The sequence below is a fragment of the Haliotis rubra genome, unplaced genomic scaffold (genome assembly GCF_003918875.1).
Source record: "Haliotis rubra isolate DU_JTF1 unplaced genomic scaffold, ASM391887v1 Scf8, whole genome shotgun sequence".
Taxonomy (NCBI): domain Eukaryota; kingdom Metazoa; phylum Mollusca; class Gastropoda; order Lepetellida; family Haliotidae; genus Haliotis; species Haliotis rubra.
The window spans coordinates 4,217,493-4,244,477 of NW_025767523.1; the positions used below are offsets into that span (position 1 = coordinate 4,217,493).

Below are 26,985 nucleotides of genomic sequence, written 5' to 3' on the forward strand. Positions count from 1 at the left end.
TGTTGAGTCTTGATAGGTATTGATAGGGCAGTCCGCACATCTACTGTCATTTCTGTTAAAGTATGTTCCTGGTAAGCATGCAGCTGTAAGGATAGAAAGACCAGGTTAATCATTGGTGCCCAAGTGAAACACCTGTTTTAAACCTGGTACGGTAAGGTATGATGGTCTGGTTTTGATGTCTTACACTGTTTTATTATATCAATCCAGAGACCATATAATAGGTCTCTGATCAATTTAATATAATGTCTGCAGCATGCGGGATCTAATACCCTTTAGTTTTTCCAATTACTCGAAGGACTGTGAGTCAATTTCTTGATGTAGGTCCACAGAAAACAATGGTAATAACTGGGAAATACTTACACACATTACATTCACTGACTGACGCAGCCCCCGACTTTCACTGTCTTGAGGCCTGTGGGACAGGCCTGACAAGTCCAGGTAGTCTTGCTTCTGTAGGTGTCTACAGGGCAGTCTGTACAACCATCTCCAACCTGAGTCTTGCCTGCGTCACAGTCACCTGTAGGGAATATATCATCTCCAGTCATAAACAAAGGAAGTCTTGGCATAATGGTCATGAGGTAAGAGGTATTTCCAACGTGTGTGTGTGACCCGTGAAGATCAGGGTTAGAATTGATCTTCAGCAACCCATGCTTGTCGTAAGAGGCAACTAACAGGATCAGGTGGTCAGACTCACTGATTTGGTTGACACACGTCATCATATTCCTATTGTGTAGATCGATGCTCATGCAGTTGATCACTGGATTGTCTGGTCCAGACACGATTTTTACAGACCACTGCCATATAGCTGAGTGCTGCGTTAAACAACAAACCAACCAACCAACCAATGTGTGAGTGCGTGTGTGTGTATTTGTAATGTCCTGTACATAAATATTGATTCATGTTTTATTCACATGTGTAATAAATTCAACATAAAAGTATGACATTTTGTGACACCCTCTTTTATGGAAAATACCTAATTTAACATGAAAAACAAATTGATTTAGATCACATCTAATTCTTTGAATGAAGAGGAAACATATGTTTATTCCAGGTCCAGATGAACCTGTGTTTCTGTCACATTGTTGGTTTGCCAACTATGCTAGGCCATAACTAAATTTCCAGCACAAAAGAGTCCGAAGGATTAGAATGTTTTTAAATTGTGGTGGTCTGGAAGATGAGTGAAACTACCCTCGTGATAAAATATCCAATGTCACACTGTGTGGTTTGCTTTTAACAGAACAAATGTTGTGACTCTGTTGGAACATTGTTTAGAGTGAGTGAGTTGTTTTGTGCCGCTTTTAGCAATATTCCAGCAATGTCATGGTGGGGGATGCCAAGAATGGGCTTCACACATTTTGCCCATGTGGGGAATCGAACCCGGGTCTTCGGCGTGACAAACAATAGCTTTAACCGCTAGGCCCCCCACCGCCCCTATTATTTAGAGGTTTGAAAAAGTGACAGTGATTTTTCTATTGTAAATTCCACTGTCTAAAACTGTAATTGTCCCACTCTGTTGTGTTTCAAGAGATACATGTTGACACTTACGAAGACAGCCAGCTGAACTCGGAGTTTTTGTGTTGCGTGTGGTGTAACCTGTTAGGCACGGTTTGCAAGAATCCTGCCATTTAGTGTCCTGGTAGGTTCCAATACGGCAGTCTTGACAGAGGTTGGTAGTGCTGTTTCGGAACTGTCCAAGGGTTGTGCAGTTTCCTTAAAAGAGAACATGAAGAGATGAAAATTATTTTGCATTTCAGCAAGTGAGAAAAAAATTATGACTTTTAAAATGAAGACTTGCACGCAGAAAAATCTCTTGAGCATCCTTTATAAAATACCAAGTCCATGAATGAAATTGGTTTACCACCACTTTGAACAGTGTTGCAGTGAAACAGAGAACGGTGGAAAGTCTGAAGTGACGCAGGTGTTAATTGTTTAATCCTTTGTTGAAACACATGATGATAGGTATGGTGTTGGCGTAGGAATATATATCAGGGCAAATATATTTGAGTGAGTGAGTGAGTTTTCATGCCGCTTTTAGCAATATACCAGTAATAACACGGCGTGGACACCAGAAATGGGCTTCACAGAGCTTTCCAAGTGATCATGTTGCCACTAGTGAAAATTCAGTTTTAAAGGAAATTGCATCTGTTAAAAACGGTTCAAAAAGATTTTACTTTATATTCCTTTCTTCCAAAAGTTTCATTAAATCACAACTTAAATGGCTTATTCCAAACTTTTGACTGGCCAAACATTTATCTTAAACCTTTCAAGGCTACACAAGACACAAATTTACGATGGTTTCAATATAGACTGCTGCACAGAATAATTGCAACAAATGTATATTTATTTAAAATTGGTAAGGCTGTGAGTCCTCTTTGCAGTTTCTGTAATTCTGAACAAGAAAGTATTTTGCATGTTTTTTTGGGAGTGTCATGAAGTGAAGGCTTTTTGGAGTAAGTTACTTCTTTGGATAACTACTAGCTGTGACCATATTTATAACATGAGTTTAAGTGCAGAACTCATTGTATTTGGTATAAAGGAAAATGTAATAACTGATAGGGTTTTTGACTTGATTTTCATTCTTTCAAAGTTTTTTATTTATAAATGTAAATTAAAAATGGTAAACCTATCTCTCAAGAATTTCCAATATGAATTAAAAAAACACACATATACAATAGAAAAATATATCTTTACTGATAAATGTGAACGAAATAAATTTTATTCGCAGCGGATGTCCTACCACTCATTGTTTCAAGACTCCAGCTAACTGATTTCAGAATACTGAATGTTCTTTTCTTTTCACTATGAGTCCAGCCATGTCCATCCTTTATAATGTTATATTATGATGATTGGTATATTTACCATATTTCTTGGTCAAGTGTGAATGAAAGTTGTGAACTAATTCTATCTTAGCTTTGCTTGATATGCACCTGTGTATTCACACCAGCAACTTATCACTATTCATGTGGATCTTTTGTATTGTGTGTTTATACTGTGTGTGACAGTTTTACATGTGTATCTTGTTAAAACTCTGAATCCTTCATCATGCTGATTTTTTTTAATTCTCCAAGAGGGCAGGGAATTCCCTGGTCCTTTTGTCCCTTCAGTAATAAAATATCAATTACACACACAAAAAAAGAAATGGGCTTCACACTTTGTACCCATGTGGGGAATCGAACTCGGGTCTTCGTCATGACGAGCGAACACTTTAACCACCACCCCTTTTTGGAGAAGAAGAATTGTATGAGAGACAGACTTATTGATATCACAATTACTTACTGACAGTACAGTTTGCAGCCGATGTGGCACCAGGGCCAGCAGTGATGACAGAAGGGTCACCACACTTGATACACTCAAACACTGTGGGATTGAGCTTGTCCTGAAAGTAGCCCTGCGGACAAGGATCACATCTACCTGTGCCAGCGTTAAACTGAGTTCCCGTTGGACATTCCACTGCAAGGAAGGTATGATTTGCAGTTTATAGTAACAGGGTACGTGGGAGGAAATATACCAAATGTAACTCTGGTTCTGTATGATTACAATAATATGATCAAAGAAACAAATACTTTGTTGTCTATAACTTTGGTGTCACATATCTTATAAGCCAGAACATAGTGAGTGAGTGAGTTCAGTTTTACGCCGCACCCAGCAATATTCCAGCTATATGGCAGCAGTATGTAAATAATCGAGTCTGGACCAGACAATCCAGTGATTAACAGCATGACCATTGATCTACACAACTGAGATACAATGACATGTGTCAACCAAGTCAGTGAGTCTGACCACCCAATCCCATTAGTCGCCTCGTACGACAAGCATGGGTTACTGAAGATCAATTCTAACCTGGATCTTTACGGGTAGCCAGACCATAAGACAAATTAACAGCAAAAACTACTTACAAACACAGTCTGTTACAGACGTTGCTCCAATACGATATGTTGTGCTCCCAGTGTCACACTTTCTGCAGAGTGACTGCCACTTCTCTGGTTGGTAAAAGCCATATCCACATGGTTTGCAGGATGTGGATGAGTCCTGGTAATGCCCAACTGGACAACCAACTGAAAATACAAAATATTTCACATGACTGTTGACATATTCTTGGATTCATTTACATCTTCTATCATGGTGTTAATTGTTTGAAAATCTTTCAATAGTTCTGAGACTTATCTTCATTTTCAATATAAAATAATATATAACAATCTTGAAAACTGTAAGATTGACAAACAAGGATATCTAGCAAATAGGTTGAATATGGTGGTCTAACCATTTACAATATGCTCCTGGTAAGCATGCAGCTGTAAGGATAGAAAGACCAGGTTAATCATTGGTGCCCAAGTGAAACAACTGTTTTAAACCTGGTACGGTAAGGTATGATGGTCTGGTTTTGATGTCTTACACTGCTTTATTATATTAATCTAAATAGAGGATATTATATGAGTGCCCATGTCATACTATGTTTACGACACGAGTGCCTATATGTTGGGATTTCCCGAGCGAGAGCGAGGGATATGCCAATATTTACGCACGAGTGTCGTAAACATAGTATGATATTGGCACGAATATAATATTCTGTTTATTACCGAAGTCGTCAGATTGAGGAAAATAAACCCAAATCTACTTTCAAAAACAGGCTGGCTATCCGCCGGCGCCGCATGTAGAACGCGACGTCACAGATGAAACGTGACGTCATAGCCTTGTTCATTACGTCACGTCATCATGACAAAGTGATCATTTGCCCTAGGTCATCGTATGAAAAATATGAACCCCCGATATATGTTCGCCCTCATAGGTAATAAAATAATGTCTGCAGCATGTAGTCATTATTCAAGACAACTGTCTCACGGACATGTGGGCAACTGTAACTCACTTATGCAGTCACAAGTGAGCTTAGAATGTTGCATTTACCTGTCCAACCTGAACAATAAGCTACAAGTGTAACCAGTGACACTCATATGGCATCCAAGGAGGATTGGGGCAGATTCTTATGGTTTTATGGAGAGGTGCTGCCATAAAAGCTTCTGAGGAAACCTAGTCAGGGAGCATTTCATTTTGTCTATGGGTTCTGTCGGATGTTTGTAAATGAACTTTCAACCAAACCTACATCATCATGACACATTAAATAGTACATTACAACAATGCTATAACTAAAATGCAGTTATCTTATAAATATTAACAATAAAAGTAAGTTAAGTAAGCTTGAAATTGATGATAAATGACTGAAAACATAACATTAGAGCACACAACAGTTAATCAAGCTAGAGGTGACAAAACAAACAGTTTATAATAAAGAACAAGACACCTTGCTCGTATCAAAGAAATCTGGCAGAGTATTACAATAAACAATTACGAGAACATTACCTGTAACTTGCAATTTAGGTTAACAGAAACCAAACACAACTTACAAAATGCAACAAACACTGAGCTAGGTGGCAGGTAGATCTTTCATGAACAGAGACAGATTGTATGCACACCATTTCCACACACATTGACACATATATTATGACTAGACAACCGACATGTAGAGATTAATTCTCATCAAACAGCAAGATGTACATCATCCATTTAGTATTAAACTCATTCATGGAACTGTCACTATACTGAATAATCATTTCGATAATATATCTAAAAATTAAACTCCCTCCTAAAATGTGTAAAACTTAAGTGAGAGACAGAAACCTTGTATCTATATATGAAATACGTACCAGGATGAGGAAAAATAAAGAGTCAGTGATGTCTTCTTTACATTCTCAAAAATCACCAGTTCGGGCGATAAGTTCAAGTCATATATATGAGTACATCCATTAGATATCTAGTCCATGAATTCATTCCCAATTTTCTGAATTGTTGTCACATTCCCATAAATAATGGGATATAGTTTCTTGCTGTTCATTACAGAATGAGCAGCCTTACCCATACAGAACCTTGATCATATGCAAGAACATATTCTGTACTGGAACAATCTTATCTTTGTTTCTTGTGTAGTTTTAAATAGATTCATACCAATGAAAGACCAATCATGATGAGAGCCAAAATTGTTTTCCCATTTAGACATTGACTCATTTTTAATATAAAACAATCTTGAATACTGTCAGCTTGATAAAAAAGGGTTCTTGCAAATAAGTTGAATATGGTGGTCTAACCATTTCCAAGAATCTTACTTAGGTTACAGGCTGTTGAGACAGTGGACCCATTGCCTGCTGTAGTTGTGTTTGCTGGACATGCAGTACACTGAGAAGCCTTCTGTTCACTCTTGTAGAATCCCTGCTTGCACTCTACACACACCCCGGCAATGTCTTCCTTGCCTGGAGGACAACTCACTGAAACACAAAAGAAATTGAAATACATTTTTTGTTCATGAGACTCATGATTTTTTGTTTCCAAAATCATGAGTCTCACATTACAGTACATGCCCTTTATACTGAAATATTGGTTCTAATACTGTCTACATGACATAAAAATTGCACATTAACACTCTCTACCCTTGAAGATGTGGGTTGAAATTCGTCTTCAGGAACCCATGCTTGTCGTAAGAGGCGATTAACGGGATCGGGTGGTCAGGTTTGCTGACTTGGTTGACACATGTCATCGTATCCCAATTGTGTAGAATGATGCTCATGATGATGATCACTGGATTGTCTGGTCCAGATTCGATTATTTACAATCCCTCATAATGTGCCATGATGTTTTATCCTTGGCAAGATGTCATTTCTCTTTATCTTTATTTCATTTTTTAATTTGGACCCTCATTCAACTATATCTCCAAAAAAGACTCTTAACACAATAGACCCGTGAAGATCCGGGGTTAGAACTAATCTTCAGAAACCCTTGCTTGTCTTCAGAGGCGACTAACGTGATCGGGTGGGCAGGCTTGCTAACTTGATTGACACATGTCATTGGTTCCCAATTGTGTAGATCGATGCTCATGTTGTACATCACTGAATTGTCTGGTCCAGACTCAGTTATTTACAGACCACCGCCATACAGCTGGAATATTGCTGAGTGTGGCAATAAAACTAAACTGACTCACTCACTCACTCTTAACACATAGCTTTGGCTAAAACCATGCTTGTCCTTAAGTTAACCTGCACACAATCTGCCAATTGACCCATGTACTCACAGATACAGTCAGTCCCTGATTTGGACCCAGTGCTGGTTGTGGTCTTGTCTGTTGTACATGAGATGCAGTCTGGCTGCCACTTGTTTGGCTGGTATGATCCTTTGGGACAGTCCACACACCCTGTGCTTGTTGTCTTCTGGCCAGCAGTGCAGTTAGCTGGGAAACCAAGGCTTAATTTTAATACAAATGCGAAAGGCAATATGGTGTTCGGTTCAAAGGAGCCCAAACTTTCAGCAAAAAACAGTGGACAAATGTGACATGAAACTGGCAATTTCAATGACTGTTGAGGCCAGAGTTGCACAAGATGATTTTGTCATGACCAAGGAAAATGTGCTCTTATTCCTGAAGAGTTGAATATCAAACGTTTTATGCTGGCTTTTTGCAAGACAAACAGACAGTTATCTATCTGAACTTCTTACACTGTACACCTGGCAAGATGTCTAAGATCCCAGAATCAGCACTTACTTACAGTCCCTAAAGTCAGACTTGTCTCCTATGGTCAGAGGACCTTTGCCTACACTGCAGCATTGCTTTGGAATTCACTGCCAGCTGACATCAAATGTGCCGAATCACTGAACTCTTTCAAGTCCCTTCTAAAAACACATTACTTCTCCAGAGCCTTCTCTTAGATCTTTTCTTCCTTTTCAACTACAACTGTTTGTAATCTCCTGTCTACATTGTACATAGACTTACCCTTTTTGTAGCGCATTGAGCGAGCATTGAATGCACGGATACAGGCGCAGTTACAAATACCCACTATTATTATTATTATCATTTAATTTAGATCCATTTAAAAGTGGATCAATCTCTCATTTCAAAAAAGGTTCTATGCCAACAAGATGCATCTGATGTGAATATTCACAGTTCTTATAGCAGTCTATTTCATCATGAGAATGTAATGATACTGATCCTGCTGACAGGGACGGTGAGGTGGCCTGTGGTTAAAGCGTTCGCTCATCACGCCAAAGACCCGGGTTTGATTCCCCACAAGGGTACATTGTGTGAAGCCAATTTCTGGTGTCCCCCATGTGATATTGCTGAAATTTTGTTAAAAGTGTCGTAAATCCCAACTCACTCACTCACCCTGCTGAGAAATGTGTCCTTGACTTACCAACTGAACAGGCAGCAGCAGATGTAGATCCATTTGATGCAGTGATGAAGTTAGATGCACACATAACACACTGGTTGAACACACCATCACTGTTTGCCTTATAGAAACCCCTCTTGCATGGTGTACATAGGCCTGTGGTTGCATCCTTCTCGGAACCAGACTGACAATATGCTGAAAACATCAAACATTCTATGTATTACAGGAACGACATTAGAGAACAAATATGAATGATGTAATGTTGAACTCACTAAAAATTATACATGTATACTTCCCTATATCTGCAAAGTGAAACTTTGGTATTCATAAACATTACATTTCAAAGAAAAGTTCAATAGAACCTATCTCTCAAACACATAGCATGTCAAATCCTGAGGAAGTAGTCTCTGAAAAACTCCAGGGAATGATGGAGAGTGAAAAGAGATCAGAAGAAGAAACAGAAAGATGTGTCAGAAAGAATAGACAGAAAAGGTAGAATTTGGAAAAGGATGAATAAGTCACTTTGAAAATTGATGCCAAAGATTATATTTATACTTATGTATTTAAAGTAAATAATAAATAACACAAGACATGAATTCCACTCACCTTCACATTGTGTGGCATTTACTGTAGCATTCTGTCGAGTGGAGGTATTGTCAGGGCATTTCCTACAGGAACTCTTATATGGTTCTGGTTGAAAGTAGCCCAGAGGGCATGCTTCACATCCACTGCTTATAATCTTGAAGCCAGCTTGGCACTGGTCTAGAAACCAAACAAACGTAGTGTTACAACTGAACTACTGATGGGGAGTTCTTCCCTGATAAAACACTTATTACTCGGCAGTCTGTAACATTCTTGTTATGACAATAACATACATGTTAGTCAACACCTGTGAAGATGCGGGTTAGAATTGGCCTTCAGTAACGCATGCTTGTCGTAAGAGGCGACTAACAGGATCGGGTGGTCAGGCTCACTGGTTTGATTGACACATGTCATTGGTTACCCATTGCGCAGACCCATGCTCATGCTGCTGATCACTGGATTGTCTGGTCCAGACTCGATTATTTACAGACCGCCGCCATATAGCTGGAATATTGCTGAGTGCGGCTAAAACTAAACTCACTCACTTTTAGTCAACACTTTTGACTGGCATAGTGTGTACCTTTAGTAGGCATTCTTTTGTAAAATGAAACACTCATACATGAAAATAATTAACAACATCTTAAATCGTCTTGAACATCAAAAGTGATAAAATGGTTTTATGGACTGAAAATTGGTTTTACTTACATACATTACACTTTGACATCGAGTCAGCACCTGGTGCTGATGTGACAAAGTTAGCTGGACACATTTGACAAGACGTGAACTTATAGACACTATTGTCCTTGTAGTAGCCCAAAGGACATGTCCGACATGAACCATCCGCGCAGCTTTTCTTGACCACCATTGCAAAAAGCTGCAGAAGATAAAACAGTGTACTCAATACAAACTGATTGTGACAATTTTATCCATTGATGCATGAATTAGGAATCATTTTCAAGAGCAAAGAACTTTATAATCAGTTAAAAGTAATATATTCAAAGGATATTATCAGTTGGTCTGAATATATGAATTGTTTACTAAAACCTAAGTTTACCCAATGTTTAATAATAATAATTTTCCTGAAGAACTAGTACTTCTGAAAAGATAATCAAAGAAATATGAAAATCAAGGTAATACAATGATTAAATTACTGTAATACAATAATTAAGGTAACAGTAATACAAAATGGGAGACTTAAATACAATAGCATTCACCGGAGGTAGACTAACGCTTAGTCTCTGAATATATATAATTTTGATAGTAACAAACAAGCCCATTTAAATTGAAAAGGAGCCCTAGGGAGACCAGAGATCCTGAACCTGAGGAAATCTAGACTTGCTTTAGCACTGCAGAGAGGGCTAGGCAGTGGGGAAAATAATGTGGTTCAGGGACTGTGAGACAGACTATCATCGGAGGTTGTAAATAAAACTACCTGCAATATCTATTCAAAGCAAGCACAGAGAGAGATAATCATTTGAGGTGATGAATGTCAGTGGGACTGACCTTCACATTGTGTGCTGCTTGTTGAGCCATTCTGCCGAGTGCTGGTTTGGCCTGTACATAGGATACAGTTTGGTTGGTTTGCCTGATTTTGATATGTCCCTAGAGGACAGTTAACACACTGGGAATTGCTTGTGTCCGGTTGTTGTCCAACTGAGCACTTCACTGAAAAAAAATAACAAAATATCTTTTGAAATGATATGACTTGGGCAAAAAGAAAAATTACTTCACTCATCTGTTGGATTTTCATGTTATTTCATGCAAATAAAGTATGCGCATAAACATTTAATCTAATTTTAGATGAAGTCTTAAAACACAAAACATAAACATGACTACAACTTGAATCAACTCATTTGCAATATTTCAGAATTTTGTCAGCTATTGTTATCAATTTGCCTTGTTACGAGTACAGCAACTTGCAGTAAACTTGGAAAAAGTACTGTGAATATTTGTCCCAGTCCACCCAGCTGTGAATGGGTACCTCGTAAGGATGGGAAAGTCACATTAATTTGGTGCGTCTAGTGGCTGCAAGAGTTGTATACTCCACAAGGAGTTGAGATTGATAATATGACTTGCTGTTGAGATTGACATCCAATGATCGAGGGAAAAACCAGTGCCTTGAGCATGTACTAGTTGCGTGAGCGTGAATATGTGCACAACATGAATATCCTATAATAATAATAATAATAATAATATAATTCGGGTACTCACAGATAGAACAATCACTAAATGACTTGGAGTTGGTCGATGGAGTGCTGCGTCCAAGACCACATGATGCACATACGTCATATGGTAGCAGTGTCATATTCCGATAGAATCCTACCGGGCATGGGATGCATGTGTCCATGTTTTGCTGTACAAACCTTTGCAATCCATCTCCACAGACAACTAAAAACACACCCAATCCGATTTAAAATCAATCACATTCATAATCAATAAAACAACTAAACAAACATGTCCTATCATCAGTTTGCAAGGCAGATATGTACAAATACACCATTTGTGGTTTTAGGAATTAAGCCATATAGTCAATTAAAATGCTACTGTATTTAAGTGAAATGCTGACAGAAGAAGCAATATTCATATTCACTAACTGATAACTGCATACTTTAAAGAAATAGTGAAGTGAGGACTTCATTGTCCTTGGTCATGAGAACAATGAAATCAATGTCAATGTCAAAATTTAAAAAGAAAAACCATAAAAGGAATTGGCTGACCTCCTATTTGGAATATGTTAAACCTACAATGTATCAGCATGTGGACATAGCCTAGTGATTAAAGTGTTCACTTGTCACACCAACAAGGTTACAATGTGTAATTCCCATTTCTGGTGTCAAAGCTGTAATATTGCTCGAATATTGGTAAAAGCGTGTAAAACTAAACTTACCTACATCTACACTCTCTCCTGCTGTGGTGTAACACATCTACACTCTGCTGAACCATCTCCTGCTGGGACTCACTCACTCACTCAACATGTGGACACACCAAAGCACGACCCTAGATACCTACATCTACACTCTGCTGAAGATGTTGATCCATCTCCTGCTGTGATGTAACTCACTCACTCACTCAACATGTGGACACACCAAAGCACGACCCTAGATACCTACATCTACTCTCTGCTGAAGATGTTGATCCATCTCCTGCTGTGATGTAACTCACTCAACATGTGGACACACCAAGCACGGCCCTAGATACCTACATCTACACTCTGCTGAAGATGTTGATCCATCTCCTGCTGTGATGTAACTCACTCACTCACTCAACATGTGGACACACCAAGCACAGCCCTAGATACCTACATCTACACTCTGCTGAAGATGTTGATCCATCTCCTGCTGTGATGTAACTCACTCACTCACTCAACATGTGGACACACCAAGCACGGCCCTAGATACCTACATCTACACTCTGCTGAAGATGTTGATCCATCTCCTGCTGTGATGTAACTCACTCACTCACTCAACATGTGGACACACCAAGCACGGCCCTAGATACCTACATCTACACTCTGCTGAAGATGTTGATCCATCTCCTGCTGTGATGTAACTCACTCACTCACTCAACATGTGGACACACCAAGCACGGCCCTAGATACCTACATCTACACTCTGCACTCTGCTGAAGATGTTGATCCATCTCCTGCTGTGATGTAACTCACTGCTGTGATGTAACTCACTCACTCACTCAACATGTGGACACACCAAGCACGGCCCTAGATACCTACATCTACACTCTGCTGAAGATGTTGATCCATCTCCTGCTGTGATGTAACTCACTCACTCACTCAACATGTGGACACACCAAGCACGGCCCTAGATACCTACATCTACACTCTGCTGAAGATGTTGATCCATCTCCTGCTGTGATGTAACTCACTCACTCACTCAACATGTGGACACACCAAGCACGGCCCTAGATACCTACATCTACACTCTGCTGAAGATGTTGATCCATCTCCTGCTGTGATGTAACTCACTCACTCAACATGTGGACACACCAAGCACGGCCCTAGATACCTACATCTACACTCTGCTGAAGATGTTGATCCATCTCCTGCTGTGATGTAACTCACTCACTCACTCAACATGTGGACACACCAAGCACGACCCTAGATACCTACATCTACACTCTGCTGAAGATGTTGATCCATCTCCTGCTGTGGTGTACTCAGGACTGGCACCACAAGGCTTGCAGCTGTACTGCTGCTTTAGATCCTGATAGGTTCCACGTGGACATTTCAGGCATTCGGTCTGTTTCGAAATGTTCCGGTAAAACCCAGCTTGACAGTCCCCTGGAGAAAAAGAAGGATTTGAAGTTGAGTGAGCCATGTTTATGCTTGAGATAAATGGAATAAAGAAATTGTTCATCCATAAAGTTTGTCCTTATCTGACTCTCCAACTTCTAAAAATGTCACTCAAAGAAGTTATGTTTATGCTTCATTGAATAGATTTCAAATTGTTGTTTAGTATCAATCCATATCTGAACATTGGAAATTAAGGAAATAATACAGAATAAAGATTTTCAAGCCACAGATATATTCATACATTGGGTGAAGCACTCACCGACATTGCACAACGAAACATCATCTGCTCCAGTTGAATTAGTTGTCAGGCCAGAAACACAGTCTTCGCACTGGGTCATGGTTGCACTGCGGTACTTGCCCAGGGGGCATGCTTGGCAGGTTCCATTTGGCGCCAGCTGATTACCCTTTGTACACCCAACTGAAAAATAGATAAATGTTTACAAAGATCATAAATCAACAATTTGTAATTAAACAGTCACAAGAATGAAGGTGTTGAAGTTGTTGTTCAGAAACTTAGTAAATATAACTAACATCTTTAAACAAGATGCAGAATTACGCAATTTGACAGTCAGTCATGTCAAACCTACTGTGTTACATTTCCACAAAGATAATACATGTACAAATAACATTATTCCAGGAGAATATGGCTAGACTGAGCTATCACATATTTTACCATAGCACTGAGCCTCAGCTATGGAGCCTGTTCCTCTTGTTGTTTTCTCCACAGAGCAGGGGTAACAGAAGAACTGGCCTGTCATGTTTTGATAGAACCCAATTGGACACAACATGCATTTGTCGCTGGTAGAGTCAAACTTGTAACCAGTTGCTCAAGTAACTGTAAGTATAAAGATACATAAATAATAGTTAATCTGATCTTATAACATGGCTAACTTACAAGACACAAATTCAAAGTATGCTAATGATGTGGTTGAACATTTATAGTTGAACTGGTGGATTAATCTTAGTGCTTTTTAACACCAGAAAAATAATTGCCATGTATGATGCACGACAGTATGATGCATATTTCCTGGCTCTGTCGTATAGTTCTACCAGTATGGCATCTTCTACTAAAACTGCATGACAGCACCACTGTAATGCTGCTTTGAGCAGATTCTCAGTCACATCAAAGAACTCATAACAAAATGTAGGACCAAAGCTCGACTAACATTTAGTCCGAAAAATAAAGCTGTCATACTTAAAAGTATATATCTACAAAATATACAAACCAGGAGTAATGCTTTACGTCAGGCCTAGAGCTGAGGCAGTTTAGACTTTCCCAATTATTATGGACTTAAGTTGCATTTCTTTAAATTATCCTCTCAGGGTCCAGAAACAGACCAAGTGAGTTGCTGTGACTTATAAACTGAATCACACATTTCCAATGAATGAAGGGTGTGTTCAGAATAATGAGTGAGTGAGTGAATGAGTATAGTTTTACGCCACACTCAGCAATATTACAGCTATATGACTGTGGCTTGTAAAATCATCGAGTCTGGACCTGACAATCCAGTGATCAACAGCTCGAGCATCAGTCTATGCAATTGGGAAACAATGACATGAGTAAACCAAGACCACCCAATCCTGTTAGTTGCATTCCGAATAAAGCTACTACAGTGGAAACCTGATAAGTAAAATTTCAAGGGACTCGCCAAAATTGTTTACTTATCAGGTATTTTACTTATCCAAACTTATAAAAACCTGCAAATGACAACCATATGCATGTATATGTATGCATATGTAACAATGAACAACTTATCAGGGTTGGCAGTGTATTGTCAACTGCTTGACGCCAGCGAGCTGTAAGTAGGATGAGTGTTTAGCTGGAGACTGACACAATTGCCCCTCATGTCGGATTATGTGGTGATCGCTAATTTAGTTATCCCGTCTCTTTTGTTAAGTACTTTACTTCCACGGACGGTGAGAAGACGTTTAGTTAAGCGGTATTGCTTAGTTAACCGGACTCTAATAGTGATAATTAATGAAGAAAGTTGCCGGGACCAAAGAAAAGTGTTTACTTATCAGGTCTGTTTAGTTAAGCGGTCTTTACTTAGGCGGTTTCCATTGTATATGCAATATACCAGCATGATGATAACATATGGCCCCTTGAGGGAACTTTACACTGTTGTGCTGACGTTGGGAATGACAGGTGAGCTGATGGAGGAATGACACCCCTTTTAATACTCACCTTTGCAGTCATTTGCATTAGCTGACCCAGCAAGTTCTGTTGTTTTGGTTCCACAGGTCACGCAGCCAGACTGACCCTCATTGGGCTGATACTGACCAACTGGACAAAGGTTGCATGTCCTTGTGGCAGCATTATAGTAAGTGCCAGGAGCACATTTCACTGAAATAAACAGACATTCTTCCATTTAATGCTTACACAAATGCTGTGAGCAGATTTATGGGTGACCTATGGAGATTTCCATGGTAGCATGTTCTGTGTCTGGCTGTACAGAGTGAGTGAGTATAGTTTTATGCTGCACTCAGCAATATTCAAGCAATATGGCAGCAGCCTGTAAATAATTGAATCTTGAAAAGACAATCCAGTGATCAACAGCATGACCATCAATCTACGCAATTGGGATACGATGACATGTGTCAACTAAGTCAGCGAGCTTGACGACCCGATCCCTCTTACGACAAACATGGGTTACTGTCAGAGATTAATTCTAACCTATCTAGCTAACCTGGCTATCTAGATGACAGGAGTACACTCTTACGACTACAGTGTCAATTTCCAGTCAAAGTATATTTACTGTAATCAGTGCACATGTAAAAGTGAGACATTGTTCTTGTGTAAATTTGGTACAATAACCAATAATTATAATAACTGTCAGAATGAGACACATTAGAACAACTGTGTGTACATATTTCTGATGCCTACTTCCAAAGTGAATGCATACTAACATTGTCTGATTTTGCTACATACCGCATTTGCCATTAACAACTGCCTGCCCCGATTCACAGGAGATGGAAAGTAGTATCTTAAGGAGATCCCTCTTAGGAATTGCATTAGGGATGTTCCGCTGAGGAAAACAAAGACAACATTTTACAAGAACTCACAGAACCAATACACAGGGAGTAAATAAAACATGAGCGTTACAAATAATCTCTGCTTTCTGAGACTTTCATTTACTATGAAGAAGTTCATCTCAGGGCAAGTTGCTTTTACGCTAAACAGGTAATATGAATCAATAACATGATGCTTCAATGTATACAACACAGTATACAATGGTTATAATGCACAAGTTATAATGAACTGACAGATATAACAAACTGAATGGAATCCAATTGTTAAGTTGTCTGAACATATTTCAGTTGTTTAATTGCCTCATGAATTCTAGTATTGTATACGATCTGAATGCAATCTAGGTGTTTAATTGTCTGAATGAAATCAACATTCACTTGATTCCCATTGTTCAATTGTCTGAACAGAATACAGTGGTGTAATTGTCTCTTGGATTCTGGTGGTTCCATGTGGACTGAATGGTATAATGTGATTGAGAAGTCTGAACAGAACCCTAATTGTCTGAATGGGATCCATTAGAGGGTTCAATTCAGAAAGTAAATTATTTGTATTGAAACCAGTTGTTCTACTGTTAGAACGAAATTGGCCAGTTACCTAAATGGATTACACCAGGTCGCTTTCTTTAACAAAGAAGAAGAAACATTTGAAACTACTGGCTATTCTTTCACAAAGGAGCAAATGGAGTTTACTTACTGAGAAGTCAAACCTATCCTGGTTGAGCACAGCCAGCCGGAGTATGTCGCCAGGCGAAAGACTTAAAGACCCACTGGTTGATAAGGCTCTGAGGATAGAATACTTTCAATTAGCTGCATTGATTAGTGTTCACTGAATGTTATAATACAACAGTTATTCTTATTTACTATCAACAACCTCTAAAAGATCCGGGTTAGAAATGATCTTCAATAACCCAAGCTTGGCGTGAGAGGCAACTAACGGGATCAGGTGATCAGGCTTGGACTTGGTGGACACATGTCATCACATCCCAATTACGTAGTACGATGCTCATGTTGTTGATCACTGGATTGTCTGGTCCAGACTCGATTATGTACAGACCGCTGCCATATAGCTGGAATATTGCTGAGTGTGGCCTAAATCTAAACTCACTCACTATTTACTGTTAACAATGACATAGTATGTGGTAATGAGGGTCACATTTGTCTGACTCGGCGGTGGGGTAGCCTTGAAGTTAAAGCGTTAGCTCTACACGCTGAAGTGAGTGAGTGAGTTTATTTTTACGCCGCGCTCAGCAATATTCCAGCTATATGGAGGCAGTCAGTAAATAATCGAGTCTGGACCAGACATGCCAGGGTTCAACAGCATGAGCATCGATCTGCGCAATTGGGAACCAATGAAATGTGTCAACCCAGCGAACTTGACCACCCGATCCCGTTAATCGCCTCTTACGACAAGCATGGGTTGCTGAAGATCAATTCTAACCTGGATCTTCACAGGACTCTTCAAGCTAAAGACCTGGGTTCGATTTCCCACATGGTTACAATGTGTGAAGCCCATTTCTGGGGTCATCCTGTTGTGATATTACTGGAATCTTGCTAAAAGTGGTGTAAAACTAAACTCACACACTCATATTTGTCTAATTGGGCAATAAAATCTCACTTTGCCATTGGGAGGGTGATGTTGACGTTTGTGTCCAGTGTTGACTGCCTCTTCCTTCGTCCAGAAGTCACTCCACTCCTAATGTTGATGACGGCATCAGAGCAGTCGGTTTTATCACATAGTCCATTACCCCACTCAGCATTGAGTGTTGTTAGTGCACGAAGTATCTCGGTCCTCATGCTGGTCTCAATACCAGAGGGGAAGGTGGAAGTAATAGTGTAGAAAAGCTGTATTATCACTTGATACAGATTGTTGTTAACAATTACTGAAAAAAAAAAAGCAATTTAAAGTTCAGTCAGTTTCTTAAAACCCACATAAAACAATACACTATCTTAATGGATTATCCAAATTTAAAATTTGCATTTTCATTTTTCCATGACAAACAAGATACACAGGTAAGTCCTATCCACCACCATCATTGGTTTGTTTTAAGCTGCTGATGATAAATAAGGCTGCATAATTTCCATAATATTTTTAATGTGCCTTTGTTTAACTACATAAAATGCAGATCTGTTACTTAGTATTATGTAATTTACAAGAAAATCCTAAGGTGAAATTTGGTTCATCAAGACATAATCTTTGCTGCATGTATACAAGATTTAGGGCCCCAGATAACATCAACTGAGCTCCAGGAATTCAACAACAAAGTTGAACAGATAGAAGGAACACATGTTAAGGATTTACCTCCACAAGGTGGTAGTCGGAATGTGTTGTACATCATTGGTGGGTTGTAACTCCCAATCCTTGGACATGTGTAGAGTCTGGGGACTGGGTGTACAATAGAGTAGCCCGAATCACAGTCGATGCTTGTTGTAATCAGTGGGTCATTGTTAGTACTCCTTTGTGCATTTCCACGGATCGGATTCTGTAGAGGCGTGCAGCTGGAATCTGTGAAAAAATACATGATCTAGTGCCAATGAAAATAGGAGTGCCTTATGACTTTCTTGACAAAGTTAAGTGTACAAAGGTGTTACAGTCAAAAGAAAGTTTTATCCACATGGCAATTCCATATTGACAAACTTTATAGATAACAACTAGCTACCATTATGGAAAAAGCCCCGGGCTTACACTTGATTGTTGTTAAAAAGGTTGGGCAAGCCCTCAATACTATCTAAATATAAAGCTTTGCAACCTATCAGGCTTCTTTTTATTTTGAAATAAAAGAAGTTGCTATCCAAAAGATTTGTCAAAACTGTATAGTATTTCCCAACTTCTAAAATGCCACACAGACGTCACAAGGCACAAAGTTTCTAGTTTTCTTATACTGAACCCAATTTAGGTAAATACACATTTTTCCACATATACATGAAGACACATTGTAGATGATTGCTTGTCATCTTGAAAATCCTAATACATTCTGATAGTGAGAAATCTACCTTTTCCTCCTTCCCTTTCTACCTGCCAAAATATACTAATGGCAAGAAGTAATGGAACATTTTGAAAGGGCAGTATAATATGCTGTATATATAAAGAAGATAACATCGAGATAATAATGCATCCCATATTAACAATTCAGAGTCCTATTTCATAACATTGCATAACACTGAATGCAACGTGTTGTCTTCGCTTATGTTTTCCCACTAGCCTGGTTTTGCACTTACACTGGACGAAGATCTTGAAGGTGCAGAGTCCCTTGTTACCTGCTGAGTTGCTGGCAAGATAGACAACCTGATAGCGGCCCCATAAAAACACATCACCTGGAAGTACAAGTGTTAAACAACCTGTGAACATCCCGGTCATCTTCAGCATCCCATGCTTGTTGTAAGAGGCGACTAACAAGATCGGTTGGTCAGGATCGTTGACTTGGTTGACACATGTCATCATATCCCAACTGTGTAGATCCATGCTCATGATGTTGAGCACTAGATTCTCTGGTCTAGACTGGATTATTTGAAATATTGCTGAATGCAGCGTTAAACAACAACCAAACCAAAATCAAGTGTTAAACATTAACAAATTTAAAGCAGGAACAGTCTTAAATCAAATCTATTCTTCTGTCAGTAGAACTGGTCGTCATTGCATCAAGTTATGATTCACTAAGTAAATCTAGTTCTCAAGACATGTTTAGCTTTTTATGTCCTACACCAAAAGGAGCAGTTATATACTACCCATCAAAAGTTTGGACTCACTTAAAGCGATCACTATATGTTATGCATATATGTGTGGTTACATCGAAGATGAATATCTCCACTAACTTTGGGGAACCAACTGCAAACATTATGCAGATGAATTGCACGAGGATCATGCATTAAATTGCTAAAAAGCATGTGCAAATATCGTGCATGTGAATAGCTGTGTTGTGGTGTAAAATTTTGTTAAAAATTCGCCAATTTTCACTCAGTTTCATCATTTTTTTAACCCATGACAATAATCTTTTCAACATTATGAATTTGTTTTACAATACATCAGTTCATGTGTAAACAGTACCATTAAACAGTATGGAAAATTTAGCAAAATCTAGTTCAGAAGAGTTGATTATTAAGTAAGTGGCTACATTTACACTAGTGAGTCTAAACTTTTGATGTTAAGTATATTTCAAAATATCTAGTGCTTGTTAACAAACAAATAGTTGTTAATGAACTAATGAAATGTAGATTGTGTTACCTGACTTGTGAGTGGAAATGATGGTGGAATCTTTGCCCGCAAATTCAGGGTCCAGCCAGGTGACTTCAGTAATACGAGATGTTCCCAGTTTGACGATGTCACTTGGACACTTAGTGGGAGACACAAGGAGCTTTCCTGAAATTATCATGATACAATTAAATGATGTGTTAAGCTGTGGAAGTCTTTAATGACTCTGTGCATGCAGCACATGAGTCATACATGGCTCTCCAGCACCTTATACAAGTGGTACGTTCGCACGAATGTTTTCAATGTTTTGGGTTTGTTTCAACCTTCTGTCCATGATGTAATGTCAAAAAATGTATCAACTTGATGTACCTTATACAGGTGGGATCCAAACAGGGGTCCTTGTATAGTTCACATGGTGATGAGAAATAAAATGAAAAATCTTTGCCATGACCATATTCTGTTTTGGATGATAACAGACAATGATAATGACAATACTTTATTACCCGTGAGGGAATTCTTGTGAAAAGTACAGAGCTCAAACATTGATAAAATGATTAAACTATTTCCATACAATAAATAACACACATAAAACACGTGAACAAGTTAAGACAAACACTAGGAATCATTTAAAAGATTAATACTGGAGAGAACAAAGGATTTCATGGCACGATTGGATTCAAAACAGGGTAATTTATAACGGCCCAGAAGGCAGTAATTTATATTCATAGTGGATGGGATGTTCTGGATCAGATATAATCTTGCAGGCTGACTTGAGAACTCTTTCTTCATATATTTCATTTAGGTTAGCAAAAGATACACCTGCAATTTTGGGGGCTAATAAAACTATTCTGGTGAGACGGTTTCTGTTTTTAAGGGACAAGGTTCCATACCAGCATAGTACAGAAAAAGACAGAACACTCTGTATAAAGCACTGATAGAAAAGACACATAATTGATTGATTAACATTGAAAGATCTCAATTTGCGCAAGAAGTGTAACCTTTGTTGACACTTCTTGAATATAGCATCTGTGTTTTCATTAAAATTCAGTTTGTTATCAATATATGTACCAAGATACTTGTATTCATTAACGGTTTCAAGAGGTTCGTTGTTAATTATAACTGGCAATAAAGCCAATGCTGGCATGAGTTCTAGTTAAGACTTAATAGCATGTGATGAAGGCACTGAAACAAAATTAGAGTTGCTCTACCTGTAACATTTATTGTCTTTTTCTCTTGAAGGAAAATTAACATGAAAACTTTCAAATGACAACTGGAGACTAATTATACAAAATAGAAAAGAAACTTCTTTTTCATAAGTACCATGAGTCACCATCATGACTCATTAAAATACACCCATGAAGATCCGGGTCGAGAATTGGACTTCAGCAACCCATGCTTGTCGTAAGAGGCGACTAACAGGATCAGGTGGTCAGGCTCGCTGACTTGGTTGACACATGTCATTGTATCCCAACTGGACAGATCGATGCTCATACTGTTGATCACTGAATTGTCTGGTCCAGACTCTATTATTTACATACCGCCGCCATATAGCTGGAATACTGCTGAGTGTGGCATTTAACAACAAACCAAGCAACCAAACTCATTAAAATATTACTTCTACTTACTCTCGTTAGTTACTTCACAGTTCCCTCCGAAGTACCCCTGGGGCACGATGTGGACGAAGCAGTTGATGGAATGACAAGAGACACACCCTGGGTTCTGCGGAACTCATTCCATGCAAAGATCTCATCAGCAAAGAACTGGCGTGGGTTCTCAAGTTTCAGAGGTATTTCATGTGTAAAGGTGAGATCTCTGTTGTAGAGTGACACCTGACTCAACCAGCCATTGAAACCTTCGTTCGGTACAGGCATCTCCGTCACCGGGTTGTACTTGCTCCCAAGAACCATCCAGATACTGGAGACAAACAATGAACCACATTACAGCTCTATCATGAGGAAGACATAAATAATAATAATAGTAATAATAATAATAATAGTAATAATAATAATAAGTGCATATATAATGCACTGAACTCCATTCACTAGGTGGATGCTCATTGCTAACAATCTGACAATTATTACCCGAAAAAAAAACCAACCTGACAGTGAGGCACTAAGTTATTAGTCACATGACTTGTCCCACCGGGATTTTCTGCTGGTTGAACAGACGCAATTTTTAACAAAGTCATTTGTATAAGTTTCTAGAAGTTCTAGAAATTCTCAGGAGTCAAGCTGTTAATCACGGTCATCCATCCAAGGCCTCTCTATGCCCAATATTGCTTAACTTCAACTGATGTTGAAGCTCTGTGACCTGAGCTCTATGCACAGAAACACACCACCACACACATCCTACATGGGAAGAAATGAGCAAGAGTCCTTAAGGTGAAGAGCATGCAGGGTTCAACATGCGTCTTGTCTTGACTAGAAAAGGTTGTCTATTTATAAGACCTGTTTGACTGACTGAGTTTGGTTTTACGCCGCTTTTAGCAATATTCCAGCAACATCGGGGTGGGGTACACCAGAAATGGGCTTCACACATTGTAACACCTGTTTGAAAATCAAGAGCATTTCGAAAAAAACAACAACATCAACTTCCCTTGACAAAGGATTACAACAAACTTCAAATAATCACATTCCACATGTTGAAATGAATATAAACTATTGCAATTTGAAAAAGAAACTGATATGTAAGAAAATTCCCATGGTTAATTATATAATAAAAAAGTGAATAGAACAATATTTCACTCACTATTTATCAATCGTCATGCCCTTTGCATAATCTTGAACATCCTGGGCAATAGTGTTGACGACAAAGTTGAGGAGTCCAGTCACACCATTCCATGTAACTGTAATCTGGTTCCATTTACCATTGTTAAAATTGAAGTATTGCAACCTTACATTGGTACTGGTACCATTCACAGAAATGGTCAGTCCGGAATGGTCGATGCGTATCAGTTCCTTCTTGCCAGCCAAGCTGTTTGGACCACTAAAAGTGGGAAAAGGTTTCAAGGTCATACGATTGGTAATTATGACAAATGCAGACACCTAAGATAGGAGCAAACAAAATGGCGTTTAACTTTGAATGATAACACTGGATAAAAAAAATTCACCTCAATTGTTACAACAAAATAGCACACTTTTTAAATGATTTTAAAGCATGGCTCATTGTGTTTGACTGGGAATAAACTAATTGAATCATTAGTTTAAACACCACTTGCCATTGACAAAACTTTTTTTCCCCTTTCAATTTGCTCTGTGACTTTAACTAACTACATGAAACGTTTGACATTAATTCCTTGTTAACAAAGCATACATTTATACTAAGTTAGGAAAAAGGAAATATACTGACTCGACTGAATACATAGTGAAGAATGTTCCAGTTCCACTTGGCTCCAAGAATCTGACCCACAGACTAACACTGAACTTGTTAGCGGTGAGTCGGATTGGGTAGGGAAGGGAAGCATAGCCAGTCTTCTGAGGCAGATTAAACAGCATGTCATAGTTGCGGTCCAGATCTGTGAAAAAGAAAATATCCATCTATATGCACAAATGTTTAAAATGGAAAATTGAACAAACGGCCAGATGTATTACAATATTGTTTGCCAGATATGTTACGTTAAATATGCTAAGGGTGCTAATTTTAAACTGGTTTGTGAAGAAAAGAGTTGTGCACTCACTAGGAGACTAGTATAAATCATTGTTGTTTAGATACTTTCTACATAAATGAAAAAAACAGCTTAACAAAATATTGAGATACACTTTAACCACTAGGCTACCCCACCCCCCTGAAAAATAAATTTGATTTAGACATACCTTGGGTACAGCCTGTTCCACTTTTGCCAATGGGACAGCGACAGAAATATTCGTCCACTCCATCAATACATGTGGCTGTTCCTTGGCATGTCACACCCAAACAGTTGTTGATGTTGACGTCACAGTTTGTCCCAGTGAAACCTGAGAACATTGACACATCTTAATGTCAACCAGCTGAGAATTACACTGATAAACTGTTTCTGGTATGAATGTAAAACATATTGGAAGGCTTCTAAATCATATAGATCACACATCACAACATTGTCAAACTGAACTAACATATATGACCAATCACAGCACTCCAGGTGATAACACTTTCTTTCATTGCAGTATTGTACTGGGCCTAGATTTTCAAAGCTCTCTTCGCGCTAAGATAGTCGTAGGTGCCATACAGTAACATGAACTTACAACTATCTTAGAGCTCAAAACCTCGAAAATCTAGGCCCTGGTGCCCATCCTGGCATGAGTATCAACATGACTAATGATCGACATGTACCATCCAGCCAACATACGCACTAATGACAGTATTGTATCTGTGCCAATCAACCCTGATGTATACACAAATGACAGTAGTCCTCATCCATGTGATACAAGGGCTAATGACAATAGTCCATATGAGTTTCCATCCATATGACATTATAAGTTGATTCATGGTCACAAGGGGGACAAGATGTACCTTCCATGTGTGCTTATATTCCCCTCGCTAGAGTTATCTCCCTTGCATCGATTTGCATTTGCAAAACATCGGCAATTTCCATACATCACACGTGACTCAATTATTCGAGATAAAGACTTTCTAACCTGAAGTACCAAATAAATTCCCACAGTTCAGTATTCCCAGTGGGTAACATAGAAAATAGTACTCCCTTGTAAGCGGGGTAAATTAAAATAATAGAAGCTCAGCCAATCAGAAAACAACATTTGTGTGAGGTAAGATAAAAGTACTTATGAGAACAGAGCACTGTGTCCATTCATGTGATCAGCATTGACAGTGGTGTGTCAGCATCAATAACATATAACTGGTATCATATACTACCAGTCGCGATCCATGCTATATAGGCCTTATACTGGAATGAAACTGGCATATCCCTCCCACCCCCTACCCCACAACAGTGTATTGTTACCCACCCTTGGGGCAAGAGCACTTGTAGTCGTCGAGTGCAGGAACACTACATCCAGCCTTGTTCTTGCATGTACCAGCCTTACAGTGCTGAACCTGCACATCACAGCCGCTGCCGGTGTAGTCTGAAAACCAATTATTTTAGGATACAAATATTTTCAGAAGTCACTAACCTTCATTTTATACTAATAGTTTATAAGATAACTGAGACTTACAACAAACCCAAATCTCATCTTGGCAGTCTCTGTGAAGTTGTATAATTAATAGTAGAAAAAGAAATGTTAACAATTAATACATATTTCAGTTCACAATTTGTTGACGGTGCCTGTAGTTTACTCGTAATCCAGTGAGTAATATCTATATGTTCAATTCTTTTATTACAGAAGTGTAGGCCATCGGCCCATAACTACATAGGTTGCATTGTGCATGGCAAAACATGGTGTGTACAGTATAAATTGATAATTTTAACATCTTAGATACATTGCATGATAGATAAAGCTAGCAGTTTACAATCTGATGATGACATGAGGAGTTTGAATTTGGATTTACTTGGATTGATACAATAGTTTTTTTATCTATATGTCAGTTTTTACAAATCCAGGAACTTTGCCCACAAAAGGAATTCTGCCAAGCACAATTTGTACAGGACATTTGCCCATTACATTGTAAGTTGTTCACTGGTCTCGAGCGGAACATAAAGAAACATTGAGGGTACATCAATCCATGGGCCCAGAAGGACCAGTGAACAAAATGTATTTATCTTACCGAACACGTCAATGGTAATTTTGAACTGTTTGAAGCATGGGATCGGATCTTAGCAATTAGTATGGAGTACCAGACGACAAGAAAATACAAATTTAGAGTTATCTCCCTTCCACTATTTGCATTCGCAAAACATCGGTAATTTCCGTACATCATACGTAATTCAATGTTATCCGAGATAAAAAATACTACTACGAAGTACCAAATGAGTTCAGCATTCCCAGTGGTGTACATAGAAAATGTTACTCGCTTGTAAGCGGGGTACTATGAAATAATAGAAGAGCACTCAGCCAATCAGAAAACGACATTTATGTGTGAGGTAAGATAAAAATTATTGCCTACTTTAATACTCACACACCTTAATACTGACACTGCTCCGGACATATAGTTTTAAAAGAGATCAAACATTAATGGCACTTCACCAGAGCTAAACTGCTACTTTGTATTTCTTTTTCTAATTACACGCTATTCATTTTTTATTCTATTAATGTGCTGTATTTTTGCTGTTTCTGTGTAGCTCAATAAAATAATACATACCTATTTTAAATAATGTTGTATTATTATGGTGGGCATAATATTAATATTGCGGGCAAAATTACTCCCCTGTAAAAATTGTGGTGGGGAACGCTCCTGTGGGCAAAGTTCTGTACACCAGTTTATACTTACTCTGTCCACAGGCACATTTAGTGACCCCAGCTGTTTCTGAACACATTCCAGTGACACATGGGTTGGCATTACTGCATACACTAGGAGCGTACTGGCAGTTCTGACCATAGGTGTTGGCCTTGCAACTGGAAGTGATAACAATGTCAAAAAACATGAACATAATTCTAGGCTGGAAAAACTTTCTATTCATTTTGTTTACACATCCTTCATTGGTGAAAATTAAAATATGAATAACGTATTAAAGACCATTGAAAAGAACTACAAACTCTTACTGACTCAACTGTTGTAATTCCTATCATAGAACACTTCACAAGGTAAACAGT

The 26,985-nt window shown here is 38.7% G+C and overlaps 2 protein-coding genes across 2 annotated transcripts in view; both read right to left on the bottom strand.

Annotated features, from left to right (window-relative positions):
- LOC124261405 (sushi, von Willebrand factor type A, EGF and pentraxin domain-containing protein 1-like) lies at positions 1–10,424 on the bottom strand. The gene is made up of 11 exons (XM_046695721.1): positions 10,287–10,424; positions 9,489–9,657; positions 8,808–8,963; positions 8,226–8,396; positions 7,115–7,270; positions 6,156–6,314; positions 3,897–4,055; positions 3,277–3,450; positions 1,546–1,710; positions 361–517; positions 1–83 (listed from the first exon to the last, which is right to left on the bottom strand). The coding sequence occupies exons 1-10, from the start codon at positions 10,314–10,316 to the stop codon at positions 372–374; spliced, it is 1,485 nt and encodes a 494-aa protein (XP_046551677.1). The 5' UTR covers positions 10,317–10,424; the 3' UTR covers positions 1–83; positions 361–371.
- A 2,970-nt stretch (positions 10,425–13,394) lies between these two features.
- The window catches only part of LOC124261499, a 78,852-nt gene continuing 65,261 nt past the window's right edge, over positions 13,395–26,985 (bottom strand). The window contains exons 43-58 of the mRNA XM_046695819.1: positions 26,663–26,787; positions 25,243–25,359; positions 24,115–24,255; positions 23,651–23,816; positions 23,051–23,287; positions 21,941–22,216; positions 21,193–21,233; positions 20,336–20,470; positions 19,333–19,428; positions 18,416–18,619; positions 17,732–17,996; positions 16,811–16,898; positions 16,019–16,115; positions 15,275–15,433; positions 13,763–13,924; positions 13,395–13,507 (exon numbers count right to left, since the gene is read on the bottom strand). Coding sequence (XP_046551775.1) covers positions 13,917–13,924; positions 15,275–15,433; positions 16,019–16,115; positions 16,811–16,898; positions 17,732–17,996; positions 18,416–18,619; positions 19,333–19,428; positions 20,336–20,470; positions 21,193–21,233; positions 21,941–22,216; positions 23,051–23,287; positions 23,651–23,816; positions 24,115–24,255; positions 25,243–25,359; positions 26,663–26,787 — 2,155 coding nt within the window. The 3' untranslated portion in view covers positions 13,395–13,507; positions 13,763–13,916. The remainder of the gene's footprint in view (positions 13,508–13,762; positions 13,925–15,274; positions 15,434–16,018; positions 16,116–16,810; positions 16,899–17,731; positions 17,997–18,415; positions 18,620–19,332; positions 19,429–20,335; positions 20,471–21,192; positions 21,234–21,940; positions 22,217–23,050; positions 23,288–23,650; positions 23,817–24,114; positions 24,256–25,242; positions 25,360–26,662; positions 26,788–26,985) is intronic.

Bases quoted from the DNA above. Each gene is read 5' to 3' on its own strand.
- LOC124261405 (XM_046695721.1), bottom strand. From the start codon at position 10,316: ATGGCTCAACAAGCAGCACACAATGTGAAG. The intron at 8,397-8,807 runs GTGAGTGGAATT...TGATGTTTTCAG, and splicing joins AAATGCCACACAATGTGAAG to CATATTGTCAGTCTGGTTCC. The intron at 4,056-6,155 runs GTAAGATTCTTG...TTGTATTTTCAG, and splicing joins CTCAACAGCCTGTAACCTAA to TTGGTTGTCCAGTTGGGCAT.